The sequence below is a fragment of the Grampus griseus genome (genome assembly GCF_964374135.1).
Source record: "Grampus griseus genome assembly, chromosome: 2".
NCBI lineage: Eukaryota > Metazoa > Chordata > Mammalia > Artiodactyla > Delphinidae > Grampus > Grampus griseus.
This window is the reverse complement of record NC_139018.1, coordinates 76,769,704-76,792,963: the sequence shown is the minus strand read 5'-3', so window position 1 is coordinate 76,792,963 and position 23,260 is coordinate 76,769,704. Positions and strand designations below refer to the sequence as shown.

At 38.5% G+C, this 23,260-nt stretch overlaps 1 protein-coding gene across 3 annotated transcripts in view; it reads right to left on the bottom strand.

Moving 5' to 3' along the window:
- Positions 1-23,260, bottom strand: part of SLC12A6 (solute carrier family 12 member 6) — an 85,382-nt gene that overhangs the window by 8,166 nt on the left and 53,956 nt on the right. For 2 of the 3 annotated variants that reach the window (XM_082647185.1, XM_082647186.1), the window contains exons 3-15: positions 16,425-16,519; positions 15,273-15,404; positions 14,361-14,507; positions 12,927-12,981; positions 12,307-12,437; positions 11,062-11,303; positions 8,778-8,992; positions 7,673-7,831; positions 7,397-7,495; positions 7,068-7,125; positions 4,074-4,248; positions 3,655-3,773; positions 2,340-2,438 (exon numbers count right to left, since the gene is read on the bottom strand). In XM_082647185.1, coding sequence (XP_082503311.1) covers positions 2,340-2,438; positions 3,655-3,773; positions 4,074-4,248; positions 7,068-7,125; positions 7,397-7,495; positions 7,673-7,831; positions 8,778-8,992; positions 11,062-11,303; positions 12,307-12,437; positions 12,927-12,981; positions 14,361-14,507; positions 15,273-15,404; positions 16,425-16,519 — 1,726 coding nt within the window. The remainder of the gene's footprint in view (positions 1-2,339; positions 2,439-3,654; positions 3,774-4,073; positions 4,249-7,067; positions 7,126-7,396; positions 7,496-7,672; positions 7,832-8,777; positions 8,993-11,061; positions 11,304-12,306; positions 12,438-12,926; positions 12,982-14,360; positions 14,508-15,272; positions 15,405-16,424; positions 16,520-23,260) is intronic. The other variant, XM_082647187.1, reaches the window with a different exon arrangement.

Genomic DNA, 23,260 nt, shown 5'->3' with positions numbered 1-23,260 from the left:
GCAAAAGAAGTCTGTGCCAAAGGTGCTTCTTAAACTGATGAGAAATTATTATTTTTAAAAATTCCAATATGTTGCAGATAGAACTTCTGTAAAATGCAATAAAAAATGAATTACTAGAAAAACTGTTATATGCTTGGATGTTGTGACAATGTCAAATTGCTATAAAGTTTCTAAATGCTTTTTCTCAGTTTTTATAGTTGTCTTATCATGGACTGGCAACAATCAATAGATCTGCACTGAGTCCTGAACCACCCTTAGTGCTGATGTTTCCCATTGCTGGAAGAACATATAAATGAATAGGGATGCTATGAAAGTCATCTGTAGTTATGAGGACAATTAATACCTACATGGGAAAGCAAAGATGGGACGTGTAGTCAAAATTATTAATAACTCTTTGATCTTTTTTAAAAAAGTGTTTCACGTGAATATGACTAAAAACTTCATGAACATTTATTAACACAACTGCAGAACCCACTGGGAAAAATCTCCCATTAGTTTCTTTACTTTACATAAGGAACTTGGAAGAAAATAATGAAATTCTTGTTTTGATCAAATAGGTAGACAACTATGCTTACTGAAGTTGTTTTCTGTACAGAATGAACTTAGTTGTATGACAAATTTCAAAGAACAAATAGAACAGTTGTTAATCTGGAGAAAATTAGGATCTAATGAATGAAAATATAGAGTGTAAAGAGAAAGAGAAAAAGTTACAAAAGCAAAATAGTAACACAAAAAAAGTTCAGAATGAACTTTTTTTTTTTTGCAGTACGCGGGCCTCTCACTGTTGTGGCCTCTCCCGTTGCGGAGCACAGGCTCCAGACGCGCAGGCTCAGCGGCCATGGCTCACGGGCCCAGCCGCTCCGTGGCATGTGGGATCTTCCCGGACCGGGGCACGAACTCGTGCCCCCTGCATCGGCAGGCGGACTCTCAACCACTGCACCACCAGGGAAGCCCCATAATGAACTTTTAACTAAAGTTAAAGCTAGAAAGAGGATTAGAGGTGTTAAGATCAGTTGAAGATCTAAATTTGTGCCAGATAAAGGTTACATCACTACCCACCACTGGTAAGTGAAACTAGAAAGGGATCAAGGAAAAAGTCAGCAAAGAGGAATGTAGCAACAGGTACATACAGGGCATATTAAAGAACCTCTAGCTGTGACAGAAAAGAAATTGAAAGAAATGGGATGGTAGCTAAAAACGTGGTGGCTCCTTTAGGACTGAGGAGACGTGAACACAACAGCAGCAGCTGTAGCAACATTTCATTGAGAGCTTTACTGTGTACCTGCACAGTGTACGGGCACTGTGCTCAGCACTTTACATTATCTCAAAACAACCCTATGAGATAGATAATACTATTAGTCCCATTTTACAAATGAATAAAATGAAATTTTATGTGGTTATGTGCTTTGTTGAAAGTTACAAACTAGGAAATAGTAGAGCTGACACTTGAACTCAGGTCATCTGACTCCATAGCTCATACTCCTTTTTTTTTAATTTTTTTTTAAAAAAATTAATCAATTAATTAGGGCTTCCCTGGTGGCGCAGTGGTTGAGAGTCTGCCTGCCGATGCAGAGGACATGGGTTCATGCCCCGGTCAGGGAAGATCCCACATGCCGCGGAGTGGGCTCGCTGAGCCTATGCTCTGCAATGGGAGAGGCCACAACAGTGAGAGGCCCACGTACTGCAAAAAAAAAAAAAAAAAAAAAAAATCAATTAATTAATTTTGGCTGGGCTGTGTCTTCGTTGCGGCACGCAGGCATCTGTAGTTGCGGCACATGGGCTCTAGAGCACACAGGCTCAATAGTTGAGGTGTGTGGGATCTTAGTTCCCCGACCAGGGATCGAACCCGGGCCCCCTGCATCGGGAGTGTGGAGTCTTAACCACTGGACCACCAGGGAAGTCCCCTCATGCTCTTAACTACTAAATGAAATCACATTAAGGAAGGGAGTCTGAGAATCAAAACTGATGAAAACTGATGCGAATACGAGGATAAATGGAAAGAAATGAAGCCCAGTGCTTAGCTAAGAGGGAAACAGGCAATCAGATATGCAAAGGGTAGGTTGTTTTAACCTGAAGAACACAGCAGCCTGGAAGTATTTATTTCACAGTTTTGATCTTTATTCTCAAGTGGATATTATAAGTTATTATAAAACCATATATTAAAAAAAAACCACAGTAGGATGGTGGAAGTTCATGTGAGCACTGGAAGTTGCAACAGACAGTAGGAAACGGGTGACCAAGAAAAAATTGTATCGAGAACTCAGAATCTCCTAGTTTTCTAGTTCAATGATGGGTTCTCTCCAAATGTGGGGAAGAAGAAGAAAAAAAAGCTGACTTACCAGTGGTAGTAGCGGAACCGGGGTCTCCAATTGGGTGTTCGAAGTAATGTTTGCAAGGCACATGCCAAGTTCACGAAGAGGTAACACATGAGAAAAAACCTGGCAGAATAAAATAAGTAAGAGGAATGATTATTACTGTAAAATAATTCTTCAAAGGTTACTTTAGATAACTAGAGAGATTCGCTATATTTAAGCCTTTGTTCTAGGCCACTAGCGTTTAATTAAGACTAGGGTGTAGAGGAACTTAACCTCCACGCAAACCTGCTCAACCTCCGCAGTTCTCTCTCAGTGAAAGACACAACCACTCTTTACCCAGTTCTTCTTGGGACAATCCCGGTTTCCTCTTCACTACTCAACCTTGTTCCAAATTCACTTATCAAGTCCTATGGATTCTACCTATTTACAAATCTCTAAACTTTTCCCCCCTCCTTTCCACCTCTACTTCTATGAGCAGAGTTGAGGCTCTCATTTCTTCTTTGTTGGATTAGTGAAATAAGCTTCCAGCTGGCACTCCCAGCTCAATTTTGGCCTCCTTCTAACCTCTCTTTTATACTGAATTGATCATTATGAAACAGAAACATGATAATTTTGTTCTCAAAGGATTACCCACTACTTTCAGGTAGAAGTTCCAGGTCCTTTGTGATCTGGCTCTACCTATTTCCCCGCTCTGCACCTCTCCAACCCGCAACCTCCCACTCGATCAAAGCCAAACCTTCACTTCTCCAGATGTGCTGCACTATTTCATCTCTCGGTTCCTTCACACACGTTCCCTGCCTGGGATCTCTTTGACCCCTTCACTGATTAGCAATCCTTCAAGATACAAGTGTCACTTCTTCCAGAAAACCTTTCCTGAGTCTCAGTCTTTGGAGCTCATATAGTGCTCAGTATTCACCTTGACCACAGTACTCATCACACTAGACAGGGATCACTGGTTTCTTTATCTATCTACCACCAATTCTCTGAGGTTGTGTCTCAGCCACCTTATGCTTATTCTCAGCATACTGCCCAGTGCCAGGGAGGTAGTAAGTCATCAATAAGTCAATAAGTTGAATGACTAGTAGTAAAAGCTACAATCAGTTGATAACGAATCAGAAATGAAGGCAAAGAACTTTTGAAGTTATGCAGGTAGAAAGAAACCATGACAACTTATGAAGTTAGCCTTACATGAAAAGTCTCAGGAATATTTATTATTTAGGTGAAGTTACACCTATACTTGGTTCTCTCTGTTATCACTACTCTCACATGCCTGATGGAAATCAACATGTATTATACATCACATAAGCAAGAGTAAGTGAAAAGAATAACTGGCTCTTACATGGAAAGAATTGGGGCCACAAGATCCAGGGAGGCAATAAGGATTCCCAGCTCTGCAATGACAGCAGTTAGAAGTAAAGCCCAGGTAGGTTCCCCATTGGCTTTGCTGTGACCAAACACCTGTACATAGAAGGGAAATATCAGACACAGGAGTGTGGGGAGGGTTTGAGTCAATGCTCCCTGATTCCTCTATGCTATAGTTTCACAGCTCTGAAAAATAATAGTATTACAACTGTGGTAGCTTTTAAATGCCTTTACCCCACTCACATGTAAACTCATACTAGAGATTTAGAGGGTCTTGTGCTAAAAACCCACGTCTTCATATTATATGATCCAGTAATTCCTAGGCCTTATGAAGATCACACTGTTTCTTGTAAAACCTGGGAAAACAGGAAGAGGGCATAGGACAGGGTCACTCACCCTCAGAAAGGGTATGATGTTATCCTTGGCTATAGCCTGTAGCAGCCTCGGTGCACCTGTGAGACTCTGAAGTCCAGCCCCACACGTGGAGAAGAAGGAGCCAATAACAATCACCCACGGGGATGGCCAAGATAAGGTACCCACCACGAGATTACCTTTCACAGCATCCCCAAACCTGGGAGAGAAATCAGAGTGAGGAAATTTGGCCTGGAAATAAGTTTAGACGAAACAACTAGACTGACATTCCCCCAATTTTTTCTATTTATAATTTTTAGAGAATCAAAATTGAGATAGACATGAATAATAATAAATATAAACGTAGGTAGATCTGATCAAAAGGCACTAGTAGCCTATATTAAGAAAGAAAATAACCTGTAGGGCCAGAAAATAATCTAAGCTTTAATTAAAGCTTTCCCCCTCAAATTATCAAAATATCTACTCTGCAGAAAAACTGTAAAAGTATAGAAAAATACAAAAAAATCAGGAAGGAAATCCATAATCATAACGTAACTGCTAACATTTTGCATACCTTGCATATTTTAGTGTTTGCTATGTTTTTAAAAACATGGATGAGACCACACTGCACCTATCCTTCTGTATTCTTTTTAAACTTATAAGCAATTTCCTATGTCATGAAAAACTCATGAATAAACATTTTTACACGTTTCTTTACATTATCATAATTTACATTATCCATTCCTCTAGTGTTGATTTTCTACTACAGAAAATTCTGTGATTGACATCTTTATGCACATATCCACATTCACATTTCAAATTTTTTTTCCTTATGGTAGATTCCTAAGAGGGAATAACTGCAACAAAAGGGCTCAACATCATTAAATATTTCAAAGCACTACCAAAGTGCTTTCCAGAAAGGGTATACTGGATTTATTCCCACTGGAAGTAGATGAAGGTTCATGTCTTACGGCACATACCTATTTCACACCAGCTCTGAGTATTAAAATTTTAAGTCACTGCTAACTTGATGGGTAAAACATGGCGTCTCATTGTTTAATTATTTATGGTTTTAATGATTTTTTACAATGTATCACACACACAAAAGAAATGTGCAAAAACTAAATGCATATTTCAATAAATTTTCACAAAGCAAACATCCATGTAAAACATCCAGTCAAGAAACAGAACACACTGCCAGCACCCAAAATCCTCTCTTATGCCCACTCACCAGCTCTTTCTCCCTCCCCACTCTCCTAATTTTTAATGCTATATAGTTTTACCTGTTTTTAAACTTTATATAAATGAAACAGTATATATGTTTTGTGTTTGGTTTCTTTGATTCAACATTGTGAAATTTTTCTTTTTTTCTTTTGGTACATAGCTGTGGTTCATTAATTTTCACTGCTGTATAGTTTTCCATCACATGAATACATAATTTATTCATTCTACTGCGGATGGACATTTGGACTATTTCCAGATTTTGCCTCGTAAGAACAATTCCACTGAAAGAACCCTTGTGCACACTTCTTAATGCACACATGTATGCATTTGTGTTGGATATACCTAGTAGTGGAATTGCTGGTTCATCAGGTATGCATATGTTCAACTTTAGGAGATAATGTCCAACAGTTTTCTGAAGTGGTGTTCTAATTTACACTTTCTATAATTTTTATATTATAATTTACCAAAGCTCTATAAACCCATTTTCAATCACAATCATATAGAAATAATAAACTGTGTTACTTATTTATTTTTGTTAACAATATTTATATAGCATCTATTAGAGTTCTTGTCCTCAAAGAATTCAATCTAGTATAGGGGACAGAAATATGAAATCAAGTAGCTGCAATACAGTATTTTAAGTGCAATAATACAATATGTTCAGTAGAGTGGCTGAACAAAGGGAGGAGCGGTTATCTGTTGTGTGAGTCTGGGAAAGCTTCACAGGATAAAGGACACTTAGTCTAGTCTTAGAGGATGAATATAAGTCTGCCAGGTGGGAGTAACCCATTCTAAGCAAATAACATTGAACCCACAAATATGTGGCTGGATGGAGAGTTGAAACAACAATATTTACTCTGTGTTATGGCTGGAGCTTAGGGAGTTTTTGAGGGAACGGTGGGAGATGAGATCAGAAAGAGGTAGAGAGGGCAAGACCGAAGTAATGAGCATTAAGGGGCTTTGGCAGGCTCTGAGCAGGAAGGTCCTATGATCAAATTTTGTGTTTTAGAAAAATCATTCTGGTGACAGTGTAGAAGAAAGATTAGAAGGTAGTAAAACTGAAAGGGAGAGTATTACAATAATCTAGGCAAAAGATCCTGAAGGCCTGTACAGAGTGATGGGGATAAAAATAGTGGAAAGAATGAGATCTAGTAAGAATGAATGGTGAAATTTATAGGGCTTAGAAACCAACTGGATGAGGGAATTGATGGAAGAAGTCTAGGATGACACCTAGGTTTCTGTTTTGAGAAAGGGATGAATGGTAAGGCTATTAACTCCTCAAGATGGGGAAAAAGGGAAGAGATATAGCAGGTTTTGGAGGAAGAGTTTTCTAGAAATCTCTTGCAAAACATTTCTTTTTTTGTGTATTCACAGATGAAAGGAAAAACACTCAGCAGCCTTCATGAAGGAAATGAAGAAAGTAAGTTTCAAGATTTTATTTAGAATGCCAATCAGAGACACTTATGTCTCATAGAGGAGATGCTAGAAACAATTTTTAAATTTTTATTTTTTATGATTTGCCCTCCTTTACTGTTAGTTTTCCAACAGCTCTCTTTACTGTACAGAAAAGTCCTCATTATTCAGACAAATTCAATGCTTTATGAAGTCCTATATCCACTGCATCTTATACAACAACATACTGGCCCTTATTATACAGCTCCCTTTTGGGGACCTATATACATGTATTTTCTAATTGTTAGTTGTGATATATATCTCAGGTGGGTTTTGAGTTTATAACTGTCTTGGGGCTGTTTGGGATGATCAGACATAATGGAAGATAGACACACGATTGTTACAAAGAAATCAACTACTCACTTGTCTCTGAGAACAACACCTTCAATACATGCACCAAAAAGGACAACATTGCTTAAATCTATGATATTGAGAGTCAAGGAAACTGATGTTCACCTTCTAATATGAACATAAACACTCAGGAAACTTCTTCTATCAGTAAAATGAGTGGCTAAATTCACTTATCTCATAAATTCTTTCTTGAGTTTTAGAGATGAGGTGGGTAGATTATCTGATGTGAAGTGAGGTGGTAAAAAGCAGATATCTTTATTACCAGGATAAAAATACTCATCACCCTTGTTCTACGGCTGTTCCTATGACTAAGACTCAGACTGGATCCATCAAAAGGATACAAACAAAGGAGGTAGTCAGGATGGCGAGGATAGTGCCAATGGGAATAGACTTTTGAGCATCTTTCAGATCTCCAGATCTGTTTGATCCAGCCATGATACCTTTAGAAAAGGAAAAAAGAACAAGTTAACTTCTTCAGTTCCTGGACACTTTTGATATTCACATTGCTATCAAAGACTACAGGCAAATCTGGGAATCCTGAGAATATAGTTTTGTGTAAGAAAAATCACTCCCTGGGTCTGATTGTTTGTAAAATAGGCAACAGCCCATCTGCTTACCTGTGACAGACGGAAAGAAGATCCCCACCAGAAGAGTGAAAGAGGTGGTAATGTCAACAAGGACATACTCATGGTTTAAGCTGCCTAAGACATCAGAAGATTTGGCTGAGGGCTTTTCAATGATCTCTCCCTTTGGTATATAATTACTCCAAAGATTCTCTGCAGTGGGAAAAAAGGGTATATAAGCAGCAGCACTATGGAAAGGACATAATTAGATAATGTTCTAGCCAACGACATTCTAAGTCAGATTCATCATTTATATAGCTTTTAAGGGTATGTTTGCTTCTACATGAGCACAGATATATGCACATATATATCATATAACAAAGCACACATAAATAAAAACCTAATGCCTTTTCTCATCTGGTTCAAATGTAATTTGACAAAATACTTTGGTACATACAAATGCAGCTAAGTTTACCAATGCAAATTAGTAAAAGTTAAGCGAACTAAAGCTAAATGCCTTATAAAACCTATTTAAAAAAAAAATTAGGCATCAATGCTATTTGGAACACCTTAGTGTAAACTTGCTTACGTGCAAAGAAATTTGTGGGCCAAACAGTTAAAATAGGAGTCACTTACGGAGAATTTCAAAAATTTAGATGAGTTAGGAAAACACACATGTGGATGTGATGACATTAAAATAATTCTAGCTGTCACTGTGGGGAAAACATTGGCAATTTTATAATAACACAGAGAATACTTTATTATCTTAAGTTAAAAAGTCATTTGCTCAGCTCTGCATTCAAGAGCAGTACATTTTAGCAGACAACACTGCAAGGGAGTCCTGAAAAAGGATAAAATCACTAACAGAAAAGCAGAAAGATGTTGAATTAAGAGCTGTGTGCTGAACTTAAGAAGGGAAGTGGCACCGTGGCAGTATTGATGGACAATAGATGAGTCTAAGATGGCAAAGTCTCGGGACTTCCCTGGAGGTCCAGTGGTTAAGTCTCCGCAGGGGGTGTGGGTTCGATGCCTGGTTGGGGAACTAAGATCCCACAAGCCGCGTGGCATGACCAAAAAATAAAAATAAAGGCTCAACAAGATGGCAAAGCCCTCCTCAGAGAAAAATTTTTAAAATGTGTCCCCAACCCTCCCAACTCACCTGTAATGACACCGCTAGCCAATCCAGGGATGCCCTGGATTGAAGTGACATTATTGTGAACAAAGTATTCATCACAGGTGGCATTGAAAAACTGACTTGAATTACAGAAGAAGCCCCATAACTTTGACGGTACTGTCATGTTGTTAATTTCCTTGGTCTTCGAGCAAATATCAATGTGCCTTGATGAAAGAGTGCGGTTGCCCAGCATGCAGACCCTAAATGAAAACAAACAGGGAGGAGAAAGATGAAGCAAGGGGAAAAAAGTATTTTAAAAAAGAAAATAGGTTAGAAACAGGTTAGTATATAGGTATGCTCAAGAAAAAAAAAAATCTCATCTCTAAGAGTTTTTACTGTCATAGATGGTTAAAGAACTAATAATGACTAGCTCTGTGAATGGTGTCTTACATTTTCTGCCAGTGTAATCCTTACAGCGATCTCACAAAATATGTACTAGTATTCCTATATTGTGGATGGAGGAACTGAAGTTTAGGGAGAAAAAGGAGTCTGCCCGAGGTCATACAGGTGGTAGGCAGTAGTGACAGAATTCAAATAGAAGAACTGTCTGAAGACGCTGTGCTGAGTCATCTTCCAGAATTTTTAGGTTATTAACCAATTGTTAGGTCTTAAAAGAATCTTAGAGTCCATTTGTTCTTCTTCCATACACACACACACACACACACACACACAAATCTACCCCTTTCTCTTTGGCCTAAGAAAAAGCCTTATGTTCATAACAACTCCCTTGAAAATGTTATGCTAAAGGTCAGAGCTTCTGTCTTCTGTTTCAAGGAAGACAGCTTGGCTAGAATTAGGCCATCCGTCTATGGCCTAATAAAAAACTGTTTTTGAACTTAAGCCCAGACCCAGTAGGGGTGAGGGTAGTTAAGGATAATACAAATACAAACTGCTGATTTTATTTTTTTTCATTCACCCAGAGATATAAATATGAATAAAGGAATAATACACCCACAGTTAAAAATACCTCTCAGGAGGAAAAAAGCAACTTTTCAAATCTGCAAAATGATAGCATACATATGCAATAAGCCATGTACCATTACTCAGCTTCAACAACTCTCAACATTTCCCAGTACTGTTTCATGCATTCCTCTAGGTTTTTTGGCTTGTTCTGCTGAAATATTTTAACGAAAATACCACACATCATGAACTTTTGCCCACCATAAAAGAGGAAAAGCATCAAAGGAGAACTTGAGGCAAAATGGAATTTCCCAAGTTAAGATATAGGCAGAATGTAGCCTTCAAGTGGGTCTCCAGTTGCTTGGCAGCCCCTAGACAAGCAGACTGAAAATTTATGATGGAATCTATTACTGACATCATTTAGCATAGCAGAAGAAACACTGAACTGGGAATCAGGAAATCACAGGATCCATTTTCTTGCTCTGACAATTATTAACTTTGGGGCAGGTCATTATGGACCTGTTTTTTCATCTTCAAAAATCTATTTTTCTGTAATCAGGTTAAATCAACATAAGACTGATGAGTTTGATCCCTGAGTGATCAGGATGACTCTTCAAAGACAGTCACTGTAATAAGGTGACAAACAACACTCAGTGCCGTCTAGTCCCTATGCCACTAGTCAAATGGAAAACAGGTGAGCCTGTGAGTCACGCATCTGTACAAATCCATTTCTACTTCAAAAAATATACCTTAGCTTTGCACAGTGGCAGTATCGTAGCCAATGAGGTTTATCTGAGGCGCGATTATTGCTAATTGAAAAAATATACCTTAAGGTACCTTACTACTTATGGTATGTAATATAATATATATATAGAAAGATATATATGCAAAAGATGTGACATTTATTTCCCTTTATTTTATGACTAGAAAGTCCATTACTGTACTAACAGCAGAACAAAAAATTTAATTATAAATATTTAGGTAGGAATCTAGGTTTCCTTGATCTCTTGATTCTTCATCAATAAAAGGAATCTAACCTTTAAATACTTTATAAAGGTTGCTGGCAAAACTACACTGTTTGAAAAGGCCTTTATGAATAGTTCAAATATGCATAATCATTATCAGGAGGTTTTGAAAAACCCACTATCTATATCCAAACGACTGCCATGGCTGCCAGTTGTATACTTGGGACACAAAGAAGAGGGTCAACACAACACAATTTGCTGGGAGGCTTCCCGCACAGATGCTAACTGGGCTTATCCAAGAGGGAAATCTCAGAGAAACTGTGAGATTCTGACTTGAAATGATCACATCACCAGATACTGTTAATGACTACCAAATAATGATGGCTAGTCAGAGAGACACGTACGGGAAGTGTGGAGGGGCAAAAGAAGACTTGATGGCTCCAGCATAGATGGCCAAGATGGACACAATGACACAGGCCAGAAAGAGTGAGGCAAACTTGTTCACATAGCGTACACCGATGAATACCACCAACACCATGAGGACCAAGAAGGCTGTGCCGTAGACACGCATGTTATTTAGCATGGCTGCTGACTCCTTGAGCGCATCGTCACTATGAAAGATGGCAGCTTGGGGGACAATATATACCTGTTAGGCAAAAGAAGCAGAAAATAAGGTCATTTCAAACTAATCAAATAAAAGGGCTGTTGTAGTTTGCATTTACTTTCACGAAGGAAAGCAAAACTGAGACAGAAAATGACTGGAGACATAGCCTAATTCATATTTTGATCTAAAATGCCTACAGAAATGAGATATCATGGATTTTTTTTAAAGTCTACATGCCAGGGCTTCCCTGGTGGTGCAGTGGTTAAGAATCCGCCTGCTAATGCAGGGGACATGAGTTCAAGCCCTGGTCCGGGAAGATCCCAAATGCTGAGGAGCAACTAAGCCCGTGCGCCACAACTACTGAGCCTGCGCTCTAGAGCCCAGGAGCCACAACTACTGAGCTCACGTGGCACAACTACTGAAGCCCGCGTGCCTAGAGCCTGTGCCCCGCAACAAGAGAAGCCACCGCAATGAGAAGCCCGCGCACTGCAACGAAGAGCCAACGCAGCCAAAAATTTAAAAATAAATAAATAAAAAAAATAAAGTCTATGTGCCATTCTGAATACTTACACTCCCAAATGGAAAACCAAGGAATGTGTTAATAATTTATTTAAAGTGTTATACAAAATAATTGTAATGATTATCTTGAGTCCTACTTCTGCTATCGTTACTTTAAATAGTAAGAGATATATCCTAGTGAATAAATAAATGAAAAACATTTTGTTTCATTGGGATAAAGACATCAAAAGAGAGAAACTTTCTTTTACTTTTCCCCCACTAGCCCAAGTCTTGCCTCTGAGACTTTAACTTTTTGGTTGAGGTGGCAGGGTGCTGGTGATTGGGTGCAGGGGAAGGAGTAGGCAGGCAAAAGATACCCTCAACCTTTCTCACTCATATTCACAGTACAAGGTCAATAACAGGTGAGCAGTCAATCACTTGATTGATTCCTGTAGCTGATTTCTCAGAAGCTTTGATATCCAATGGCAAAATAAATCCAAATCTATATCTTTTCTATACTTTAGACCACAATTAAGTCATTACTCACCAGAAAAATTTCAATGGCACCAAGGATATACATGGCTGCTGCAAATGTGGTACCAAGATAAAAGCAGAGGCCAACAGCCCCACCAAACTCTGGGCCCAGTGCTCGGGAAATCATAAAGTATGAGCCCCCAGCTAAAAGGCAAAACAGAAGGTGAACAGGATAAAAAAAAAAAGTATGTAAGTAACAGGAATGTAAACAAGTCGTAAAAAAGGATAAATGTTTCAGGCTTTTTGAAAACCCTGAATATGATAAAAAGTAGATTTCCTGGTAGGGAGTAAAAGATGAAACCTGCATACTGCACATCCAATGTTCCACATAAATCAGCACAATTTGTCAGTATTACTTAGAAAAATATCAGAGGATATTTACTACAGGCATGAGATAGATGAATAAAATATATATTCTAAGTAAAAGAAGCTAAGAATGCAGTAGAAATTACGGATTCTAGCTTAAAACATACAGAGAGTTTTAAAAGAAGGTATTCTGAAGTCAAATAGTGTTAGTGCCTGTGGCCACTAACGAAATAGTATTCTGTGCCTTGGAAGTTTGCACCTCTGGCTTTATAGTAGAAATATACAATAATCAATGACAATCCCTGAAATCCAGCCTTAGCTACTGACCTGGCACCACTCCATTAGTGGCAATGGCACTCATGGAGATAGCAGTCAACATTGTCTGTAAAGAAAGAGAAAGGAGAAGACTGTTACTGTATAAAGACGACATTTCTGTACTACTTTCCCATCTGTGGACCTCAGAGCACTTATCAAATATTTAATTCTACCTACTTTTATGGAGGGAGTTGCCTGTCATACCAAATGGTATGCAAATGAGATGTGCTTCAACACGCTACACTAGTCACACTACTGGTGCCTTGAGTACTCTGTTAAAACACTCCTACATCGTAATCAGTAGGTTAGGTGCTATTAAGAACCACTGATCTCATCCTGGTCTCCTAGTTAAAAACTTGGTAAACAGATTGGAAACTGACTAAAGACTGGCTACAATAACAAGAATAATATTCAGTAAGAAGGGGAACCACCGAAGACTTCTGAGATCATGAGAACTGTATTTTAAAAACATTACCTGATAGCAGCAGAGTACAGAATGGACTGAAGATAGGAAGTAGATGGAGGCAGAGTGACTTGTTAGTAGGCTATTGTGGTAGTTCAGTGAGAGGTAAAGACTGCAGTGGTAGAAGTGGGAATATAAAGACAGCGTTGAACAAAAGAGATTTCAGAGGGAGACCTGACTGGCTTTGATAGCTGATGAGATATGAGAGGCAATCAAGGAGCCAAATACGGCCCTGAAGTTTCAAGACTAAGAAACGGGGGAAAAAATGGTGGTACCATTAAGTTATTAATGATATGGATTATGTCCGCTTACCCTGCGTTACATGGCACTCAGTTGAGCACAGGGAGTGTATAATGGTGATAGTAATAAAAGAGGTCCGTAGACGGCTTAACAATAAAATAAAAATTTTTATAATAATCTATCAACTTACAATAAAATTGAGAGATGTGGCTGGGATACACAGATAAGAGGAGTTTAAATTAAAGGAAGACCAGAACGTTCTCAGTACAATGGAAAGAAGAACTGGAAAGAACACCCCAATTTCTGGGGAAGGGATAACGGATGAGACTGCAAAACAAAACGAATACCTCTTACCCCCAAACAACAACCAGCTTTGTTTATTGGTACCACACTGGAGTAGCACATCACATTTTCTAACATATTTTCTGTCACAACACTAGTGTTATCGAGTTCAAATCGTTTGTATTCTGAATTTTTTGAAGCCAGGGACTGTATCTTCTACTTCCTACAGAAGTCTTTCCCTGTAATTTTGAGTACATCATATTACAGATATAAGCAGTGAATAACTGACACTAAAAAACTGAAAATCCTTTAGATTTTAGTATCAAAATAATCTCCCCTGTTGAGATCATGAGTCTTTCCCCAGTACGTATTCTTTCTTTTATGCCCAAATAGGTTAAGCATGATACTCTTGAGCTCTTGCAATGTTCCAGGTGATCTTCAGGGGCCAACTCAGGACTTACACAACAGCAGCAGATAAGGACAATTGCAAAGGCCTGCAGAACTCCAGCTGTGCCCACCACCCATGTAAGGCGTAGAAACAGGATCACTCCAAAAATATTTTGTAGACATGGGAGGTAAACACCCATGAAAGTACCCATTTGGGGGGTCTGGAAAGAAAGATGTTGACAAAAGAAAAAAATCATGTAGCCATCTAGAAGAGATGATTCATCCCTTTACTTTTATATAAAAACTTGTACCCTTATCATTTTAATTGCAAAGCAGAGATGATATGTTTAAGCAGTATTTTTAAATAGGCACAAAAAATCTCCATCTTAACAAATGTTTATCACCATACTTTTTATTATTCCTAGAGATATACATTTTAACTTTACATAGCTCTCCACATATTTTTACATAAGCATCTGATCACAGATAAACTTTAAGTGCATCCCCAACAACTTAAAATTTTCTGTTCTTCAGGCCAATAGCTTTTTCTTTAAAAAAAAAAAAGGATAATGATTTGATGGAATTCCTTCAGAATTTGGCATAAATCTTTCATAGTAGTTGGTAAACGTAGTTGATAAAATACATCTGAGGGTCGTTTTACTCCTGAACAACCAGAAAGCTTACTTGTAATATTCTTCCATATTTTCATGTTGAGAAAAACTGATATTTGGTCTTTGAAAAACCCAACAGCTTCACAACAGAAAGATGGCATCAGTAGATGGGTGTGGACACTTTTCTTTTGAAGTGCTATTCCCTCTCCCCAGAATGCCTGTCTGCCAGCTACTAATTACACAGCTCACTCCCTCACGTGCCTGGCATATACCAAGCGTTCAGTAGTTCTTGAGCACAGAGTGATGCCCTGGACATTTCCTCCTTTCTTGTATATGGGGCTCTTTTTATTTGTCCTTGTTATTCCTAGGCCTCACCTTGGTGGGCTTCTTTTTCCCTTCAGTGATGTTCTCTGCCTCTTCATGTTCCTTTGCTCCTTGTGTCAGGTTAGTGTAATTGGCCAAGCGGCTGAGGAGAGAAGACACCTTTGGTCTGGTGTCCATTTCTTCCTATAGAGCCAGAAATAAGAAAGAAAGAAATACTGAAGAACACTGGGAATAAGCATCAGAATGATCCCTCTACCAGAAAACTGCAAAGTAAATAAGAAAAAATTTCACAGGTAAACATTTTAAGAAAATTTATCAATGAGACTTTATTCTCCCCCCATATTATAATATGTAATCAGGGTTACACACATTCTTATAAAATTCTTAAATGAAAAGCTTTATGATTCCTTCTAATAGCTTAACTTTACAGAAAACACAAAACCACACTGGCCCCTACAGACAATTGTAACCTCATAAAGAACACTGATAACATAATCTTTAACTACAGTACTACTAACAGTCTACTAACATTTATAGCTATTACTTATAGCCCCAAGCATGGCCAGGTCAATGCAAATCTTTTGTGACTGAACCAAATATTCACCTCAGAACTTTTCTTGAAGAAAGTTAAGAGAAAATATCATTTAAAAAGTAGGAACACTGAGGAAAGTGGCACTTGAATCATTGTCCAATGTAAGACAATGCAGTGCTGGACTGAACCAGGCTCCCTTCAACAATCAGGACACAGATCCCCTCAGAGTCCATGCTACCTTAGTCAGATGAGACATTCAGGTCCTCTTAATCCAGCAGCCTGCTTCCTACCCTTATTTTTGGTTAGTAGTTCTAAGGTAAATGACATTCATCCCAAACACAGAGTTGAAAAATTTTGTAGTTAGTAGATTATTACAACACAGAGATTTAAATACTAGTTAAATTAGACAGCAAGGTTCTCCACATGCCTGTGATGTCAACATTCCTCTTTATTTCATAGAAATTTGACTAAATGGTTATTCATTAATTAGCAATAATTAGATTATATAGATTAAATCAACTACAATGACAAGCTATAGTAAGTACTGTATTTTAACAGTTAGTTATTAAATTATCCAACCTGTACTATTTTAAAACTAAATGGGGTGGAAAACAGCGATCTTAAAATTTCTGTTCCTGAAATCTCTGCCCTAGTTTTCTCCCAAATATTACCTCAAAGAGTGCCAAATTTTTATCAAAATATTCATCTCCTTCTTCATAATTGGAATTGTTAAGATAAGCATTTCGAGCTTTCTTATGTCCATCATCTGGAAAAAAATGTAAATCAAGTTAGTTTCTCATTGGTACTGAAGAAGCATCAGCACCAAATAACTGCATGTTCCCCCTGTAATAACAGAACCCATTTTCATATTCAGATTTTCATCTGAGAATGGCAGAACTCAATCAGCACTGCTTGGAGAATGTGACTCCCTCTTGAACAGGAGCAAAAGCAAATTTCTAAGAAGTAAACATGGGTCATTCCTTTTCTTAACAATATGAAGACCTCTAGAAACACTATTTGTTTAAGATCCTAGCCTATAGAGACCCTACTCTTAATGTCACCCAAATCTAGGATGAAAAAATAATAGTCACTGAGTACCTGCTCAGTGTACAACACTGTGCTAGACAAGGGCTACTTTCCACACTGTTGCTGTGGATAATGGCAATAAAAGCCCTCTGCCTTCAGGGCTATCTGACCTTTTATAAATGACATTTTTGTACAAACATTTGCCACCTATCTTTTTATGTTAAAAGAGGCACCCCACAAGAATTTGGTGAACCTGCTATGAGGAAAAAAAAAAAAAGAGAGTGAGGTTGGGTTCCCTAAAACAGTAGAGTTTCTGTTGTTTGAGTGCTTTCTTAACTTTGGTTCTTTATTGTAAAAGTTACATAGTTCTAATTGTCTGGCAGAAGAGAAAGAGAGAAAATTTTAAAAATTGTGTAAATGTCATTAAAAACTAAGATTTTAGGGCCCTCGCTAGTGGTACACCAGCTAAGATTCCGCGCTTCCACTGTAGAGGGCACGGGCTTGATTCCTGGTCGGGGAACTAAGATCCCGAATGCTGCGCGGTGCGGTCCAAAAACAAACCCCCACCAAAACCCTAAGATTTTAAATATTGAAGAAACAGAGGTCAATACAAAAATTAAAGAAATTAATTTAAAGTCCTATAACCTTAAATATGTAAGATGAGCTTGGGAAATAGCCAACAAGCTATCAAAATAACTGAGTCATGTCAAAGGACAGAAGAGCCAATCTGAAGGGGTTCTCACTGGCTAAAAATGAGATAATGTGAACATTAAAAATATATAATGCAATGAGGTCTTCCCTGGTGGCGCAGTGGTTGAGAGTCCGCCTGCCGATGCAGGGGACACGGGTTCGTGCCCTGGTCCAGGAAGATCCCACATACCGGGAGGCGGCTGGGCCCGTGAGCCATGGCCACTGAGCCTGCGCGTCCGGAGCCTGTGCTCCGCAAGGGGAGAGGCCGTAACAGTGAGAGGCCCGCGTACCGCAAAAAAAAACAACTAGTCCCCTTCGCAGAGTTGCTATGGAAACAACATCGAAGTCTGAAAAATAATAAATGTAAAGAATTAAGCAATTATCCTGTCTTTCCTGTACCAACTGTATTTCACAGTAACTAGTTAAAGAAATTTTCTTCATTATAGAAACATTCTGGCGAATAAATGCAGATGGAATGATATAATTAGAAAAAAATCACCAGTTTTCAACCCCTAATAAAATAATGGTTATGAGCAGTGATCATCAATGGTTGCTAAAACCATTAGGTGAAAAGCTGAGGCATAACCCACTAATCAATCTGGAACCCACTGATCAACCTGGAACTCAGTGATCAATCTTAACATCACTAAAAGTGGGACAACACAATCTTCTAATGAAATACAATGAAAAATACACTGTGCAACTTATGATGTACTCTTACCCAAAGAATGGAAGCTGAATCTCACCAAGCCTCTAAATGTAACTACCAGTTCACAGAAAAAAAAAGGAGGCACATATTAAACATCACCACAAAGATGTGGTCATCAAATTCAGAATGTGGAAGACTCCACATGACAAATAATCTGATTTTGTCAACAAATAAATGGCATAAACGAAAACAGGCGAACTCATAAATTAAGAGACTTAAGATGACATACCACATCAATTGCAAGGTGTGAAACTTGTTAGAATCCTGACTCAAAACAAACGTCAGGAAACAGTCAGAGGAATATGAATATGGAATGGTTATTTTTTTAAAAATGGGTAAGTAAAATCATATGATGTCTGGAATTTTCTTTAAAATATTCTGGGAAAAAATTTGGTGCGGGCTTGAAAACAGATCTGCAACATTGCTGAAACTGGGTGGTGGGTTCACGGAGGTTTATTATGCTATTCTATTTACTTTTCTGCACCTCTGGTAATTCCCATAATAAAAAGCCATAAAAAGAAATGCAATTATTTTCCTCTCTAATGCTTCCAGAAAATTCTAAAGAGAATGGCACAGCTAAAAATTATCACCACTTTTGAATAATTCATTTATTCAATTAATTCGATAAGTATTAAGTTCTCATATGTTGGGCACCACAATAGTAGACAAGGTAGTTAAAGACTGTACTTTCATTGTGCGTTTACTGAAGTCACAGAAGACAGAAAATAACTTTTAAAAAAGTGGAAAAAAAATAATAATAATTGGGCTTCCCTGGTGGCGCAGTGGTTGAGAGTCCGCCTGCCGATGCAGGGGACATGGGTTCGTGCCCCGGTCCGGGAAGATCCCACATGCCGGAGAGCGGCTGGGCCCGTGAGCCATAGCCGCTGAGCCTGCGCGTTCGGAGCCTGTGCTTCGCAACGGGTGAGGCCACAACTGTGAGAGGCCCGCGTACCGCAAAAAAAAAAAAAAAGTGATAAGTTCCGTGAAGAAAATGAACCATGTACTGGGATAGATTATGACTGGGGATGGGAAGAACAAACAACTTTCGGTAAGATCTTTAGGGTGCTGGTAAGCAGGCTCTCCAGAATTAAAAAACATATATACTGATTTACAGTATTTGCCAATTTCTGTGGTGCAAATACTTACACATGCTAATTTCAAACTACTAATGTGAAGTCACTGAACGTGGTTTTGGGGAGAGATGCATGTAATTGGCTCTCATGAGCTGGTACGAGCTAGCGGGCTGCAGCATACCCTTGGCACAGGGTGGTCAGGAAAAACCTGCCTTTCAGGCAGAGGGACAGCAATTTTAAAAGAGCCTAAAGCAGAAACAATCTTAATGGATTCATAAAACAAAATAGATAACATGGCTGAAATAGAGCTAGGAAAGGACAGAGTGGTTGGAGAGATAGGAAGAAGTCAGATCATGTAGTTAGCAAATGGATGGCTCTTCCGAATCCATTTATTGAGTAGTCCCTCCTTTTGCCACCGACCTATTCTACATAACACCACCACCATGGGGGCTGGGGCCGAGGAGAGAGTGATGTGAGAGTGTATTAATGTTATTTCCCTTATTGGGGGGGACAGGGGTATAGACATCATTTTTTCTTAAGTAAGGGATTAAAAAAGAAACAAAAAGTGGAAAAAACTGCAAACAACTTAGGGTGACAGAATAGTTCAAATATATCAATAATACCAATAATTATAATAAGGCAAACAGACAAGATTTACAAGTTAAAACATGAAGATTGACACACTGGATTAAACAACAAAATCCAGGCATATAGTGTTTACAAGAAACATAATATGCACATACAAAGGCTGAAAGTAAAGGAAAGAGATATATCAGGCAAATACTAACCAAAATAAAGCTGACACAATTTTATTATTAGCAGATAAATTTTTCTTTGAGAAAAACTTTATTAGGGATGAGAGGATAACCATATAACAGAAGACTTAATTCACTAAGAAAGTATATAAATTTTAAACATACATCTATTGTTTATAGTTATCTCTTTCTGTGTAACAAATTACTCTTAAGTTTAGTGGCTTAAACAACACATACTTATCATCTCAGTTAGTGGGAGCTAGGAATATGCGCATGGCTTAGCAGGGTCCTCTGCTTCAGTCTCCTGTCATGGCTGTGGTCTCATTGGAAGGCCTGGGGAAGATCCTCGTCCAACCTTACTTACATAGTTGGCAGGAATCAGTTTTTTCAGGCTGTTGGTCAAGGGCCTTTCTCAGTTCCTTGCCACATGGGACTTTCCATAGGGCAGCTTATAGCATGGCAGCTGGATTCCCTCAAAGCAAGCCATCAAAGAGCCAGAGAGGGAGTACAAGACAGATGTCACAGTCTTTTTGAAAATGACGTCACTTTTGCCATATTCTAATCATTAGAAGGAGTCATAAAGTCCAGCCCTCACGCAAAGGAGAGAGGATTACACAGGGCATGAATACCAGGAAGAAAGGATCAACAGAGTCAGTCTAAAAGGCTGCCTAGGGAGTTCCCTGGCAGTCTAGTGGTTAGGATTTGGCACCTTCACTGGTGTGGCCTGGGTTCAATCCCTGGTCAGGGAACTGAGATCCTGCAAGCCGAGGCGCAGCCAAAAAAAAATGCTGCCTACCGTACCCACCCACCCATCCATTCGTCCACCCATCCATCCATTCATCCACCCACCAATCCATCCATGCCTCAAAATATCTGAGGCGAAAGGGACAGAATTATACCAAGAAATTAATAAATCTACCATCACACAGGGAGAAATGCTGCCTACCATATCCACCCACCCATCCATTCGTCCACCCATCCATCCATTCGTCCACCCATCCATCCATTCGTCCACCCACCAATCCATCCATGCCTCAAAATATCTGAGGCGAAAGGGACAGAATTATACCAAGAAATTAATAAATCTACCATCACACAGGGAGGTTTTTAGCATACTTTTCTCAATAATTGATAGATGAAGCAGACAAAATAGCAAAGGTAAAGAAATCTGAATAACACAATGAATAACCTTGGCCTTAACAGAGATAGCATTCTGCATGCAAAATTAGAGACTATACATTTTAATCAAACATACGTGGAAAATTTACATATGGAAAGTTATCATGTACTAGATCTTGAAGACTGAACAAATTTCAAACAAGTATAATATAAGCCATGATCTTGGTGTATAACAACGAGTTAGAATTTAATTACAAAAAAATAAATTTAAAAACGTTGCGAAGTTAGAAATTTAAAAAAAACCCCACACACTGCTTAACAATTCAAGGATCAAAGATTAAAATACTTAAAAATTGAAAGCAATGAAAACACTACCTATTGAGACTTGTATGATGCAACAAAAGTAGCACTTCAAAGGAAAGTCATTGCTTTAAAATTTTACATTAGCAAAGTAAAAAGAATAAAAATTCTATGAGCCATGTACCTATTTTAAAAGGCTAGAAAGGAGAATAAATCCTAAGACAATGGAAGGAAAAAGATAATGATAACTATACCAGCTGTCTTTTGGTTAAATGTCCTTTTCTGTCTCTCAACTTTCCATTTTTCCTGGGTCCTTATGCCTTAGGTGGATCTCTTGTAAACAGCAAGTAGCTGTGTTTTTAAAAATTTGACAATCTGTCTTCTTAATAGTCAAGTCTATGGACCTTAGCAATTGATATATACAGACTGAACTCTACCATCTTTTTATTTCTCTTTGGCTTTCTTTCTCTATGATTCATTCTCATTTTCTCTCTGGATTTTCTGGTTTGTTTTCCCTTATTCCATTTCTTGTCTCTCCTCTCTCGGAGTTTCCACACTCTATTTCTATTCTTTTAGTCAGTTCCAACTCTCTCCTCCTGACTTACATAATATTACTATCTGACATTTCCAGGAGTCTTTTTTTTTTAACTACACAAATAAGACACTGAAATTATTTCATACTGACAACATTGACTTGGGTCAAGGTCCACATTTACCATTTCATTTGTTCAATACTCTTTGTTACATTTCAGAATACTAGTCTTCTGGGATCATTTTCCTTTTACTTGAAGTACATTCTTTAGAATTCCTTTAGAGGAGGGTTTCTCAAACTCAGTGCTGTGAAATTTCAGACAATATAATTATTTGTTGTGGGGGATTGTCCAGTGCATTTTAGGATGTTTAAAGGCATCCTTGGCCTCTAGTCACTAGAAGCCAGTAGCATCTCCAATAGTGACAATCAAAACTGTCTCCAAACATCCCTTGGGGGACAAAATTGTCCCTAGTTGAAAACCAAGAGTTTAGAGCAAGTCTCAAGGTAGAAAGCGTTGTTGGCTTTTACTTAACTACAATTGTCTGTATTTTCCCCTTAATCCCAAGTGTCTTGCTAAACACAATTCTAGGATAATAAAATTTTTGCAAATACTTTAAGACATTAGTTTTGTTATCTGTTTGTTGAGAATTCTATCATTCTGTCGTTCCTTTGATGATCTGTTTTTTTTCTCTGCTGCTTTCAAGATCTTTTCTTAGGTGTCCTGCAGCTTCATTAAGATACGTCTAGGTGTAGTTTTCTTTTTGGTCACAAACACCCTTCACCTGTTACTAATCTACTATTTAACTCCTTTTTTTTTTTTTTTTTTCAGTACGCGGGCCTCTCACTGTTGTGGCCTCTCCCGTTGTGGAGCCAAGGCTCCAGACGCGCCCACAGGCTCAGCGGCCATGGCTCACGGGCCTAGCTGCCCCGTGGCATGTGGGATCTTCCCAGACCGGGGCACGAACCAGTGTCCCCTGCATTGGCAGGCGGATTCTTAACCACTGCGCCACCAGGGAAGCCCCCTTTTTTTTTTTTTTTAAATGTAACCATACTTTTAATAAAATCCCACTGAACACCATCATGCATGACGCATTGTGTTAGAAGGTGAGCCTACAACATGAAACAAGATGGTCTCTGCCCTCAAGAATCTTCCAGACGTGGGCAGGCACTAATTACCACAAATGTAGTGGCTTAAAGCAATATCCATCAACTTCCAGTCTCTGGTCTGGCATGTAAAGAGATTAGAAGTCTTCACTCTGTCCTAACCAGTAAAAAGCTGAACAAACTAATCATCAAATCTTCT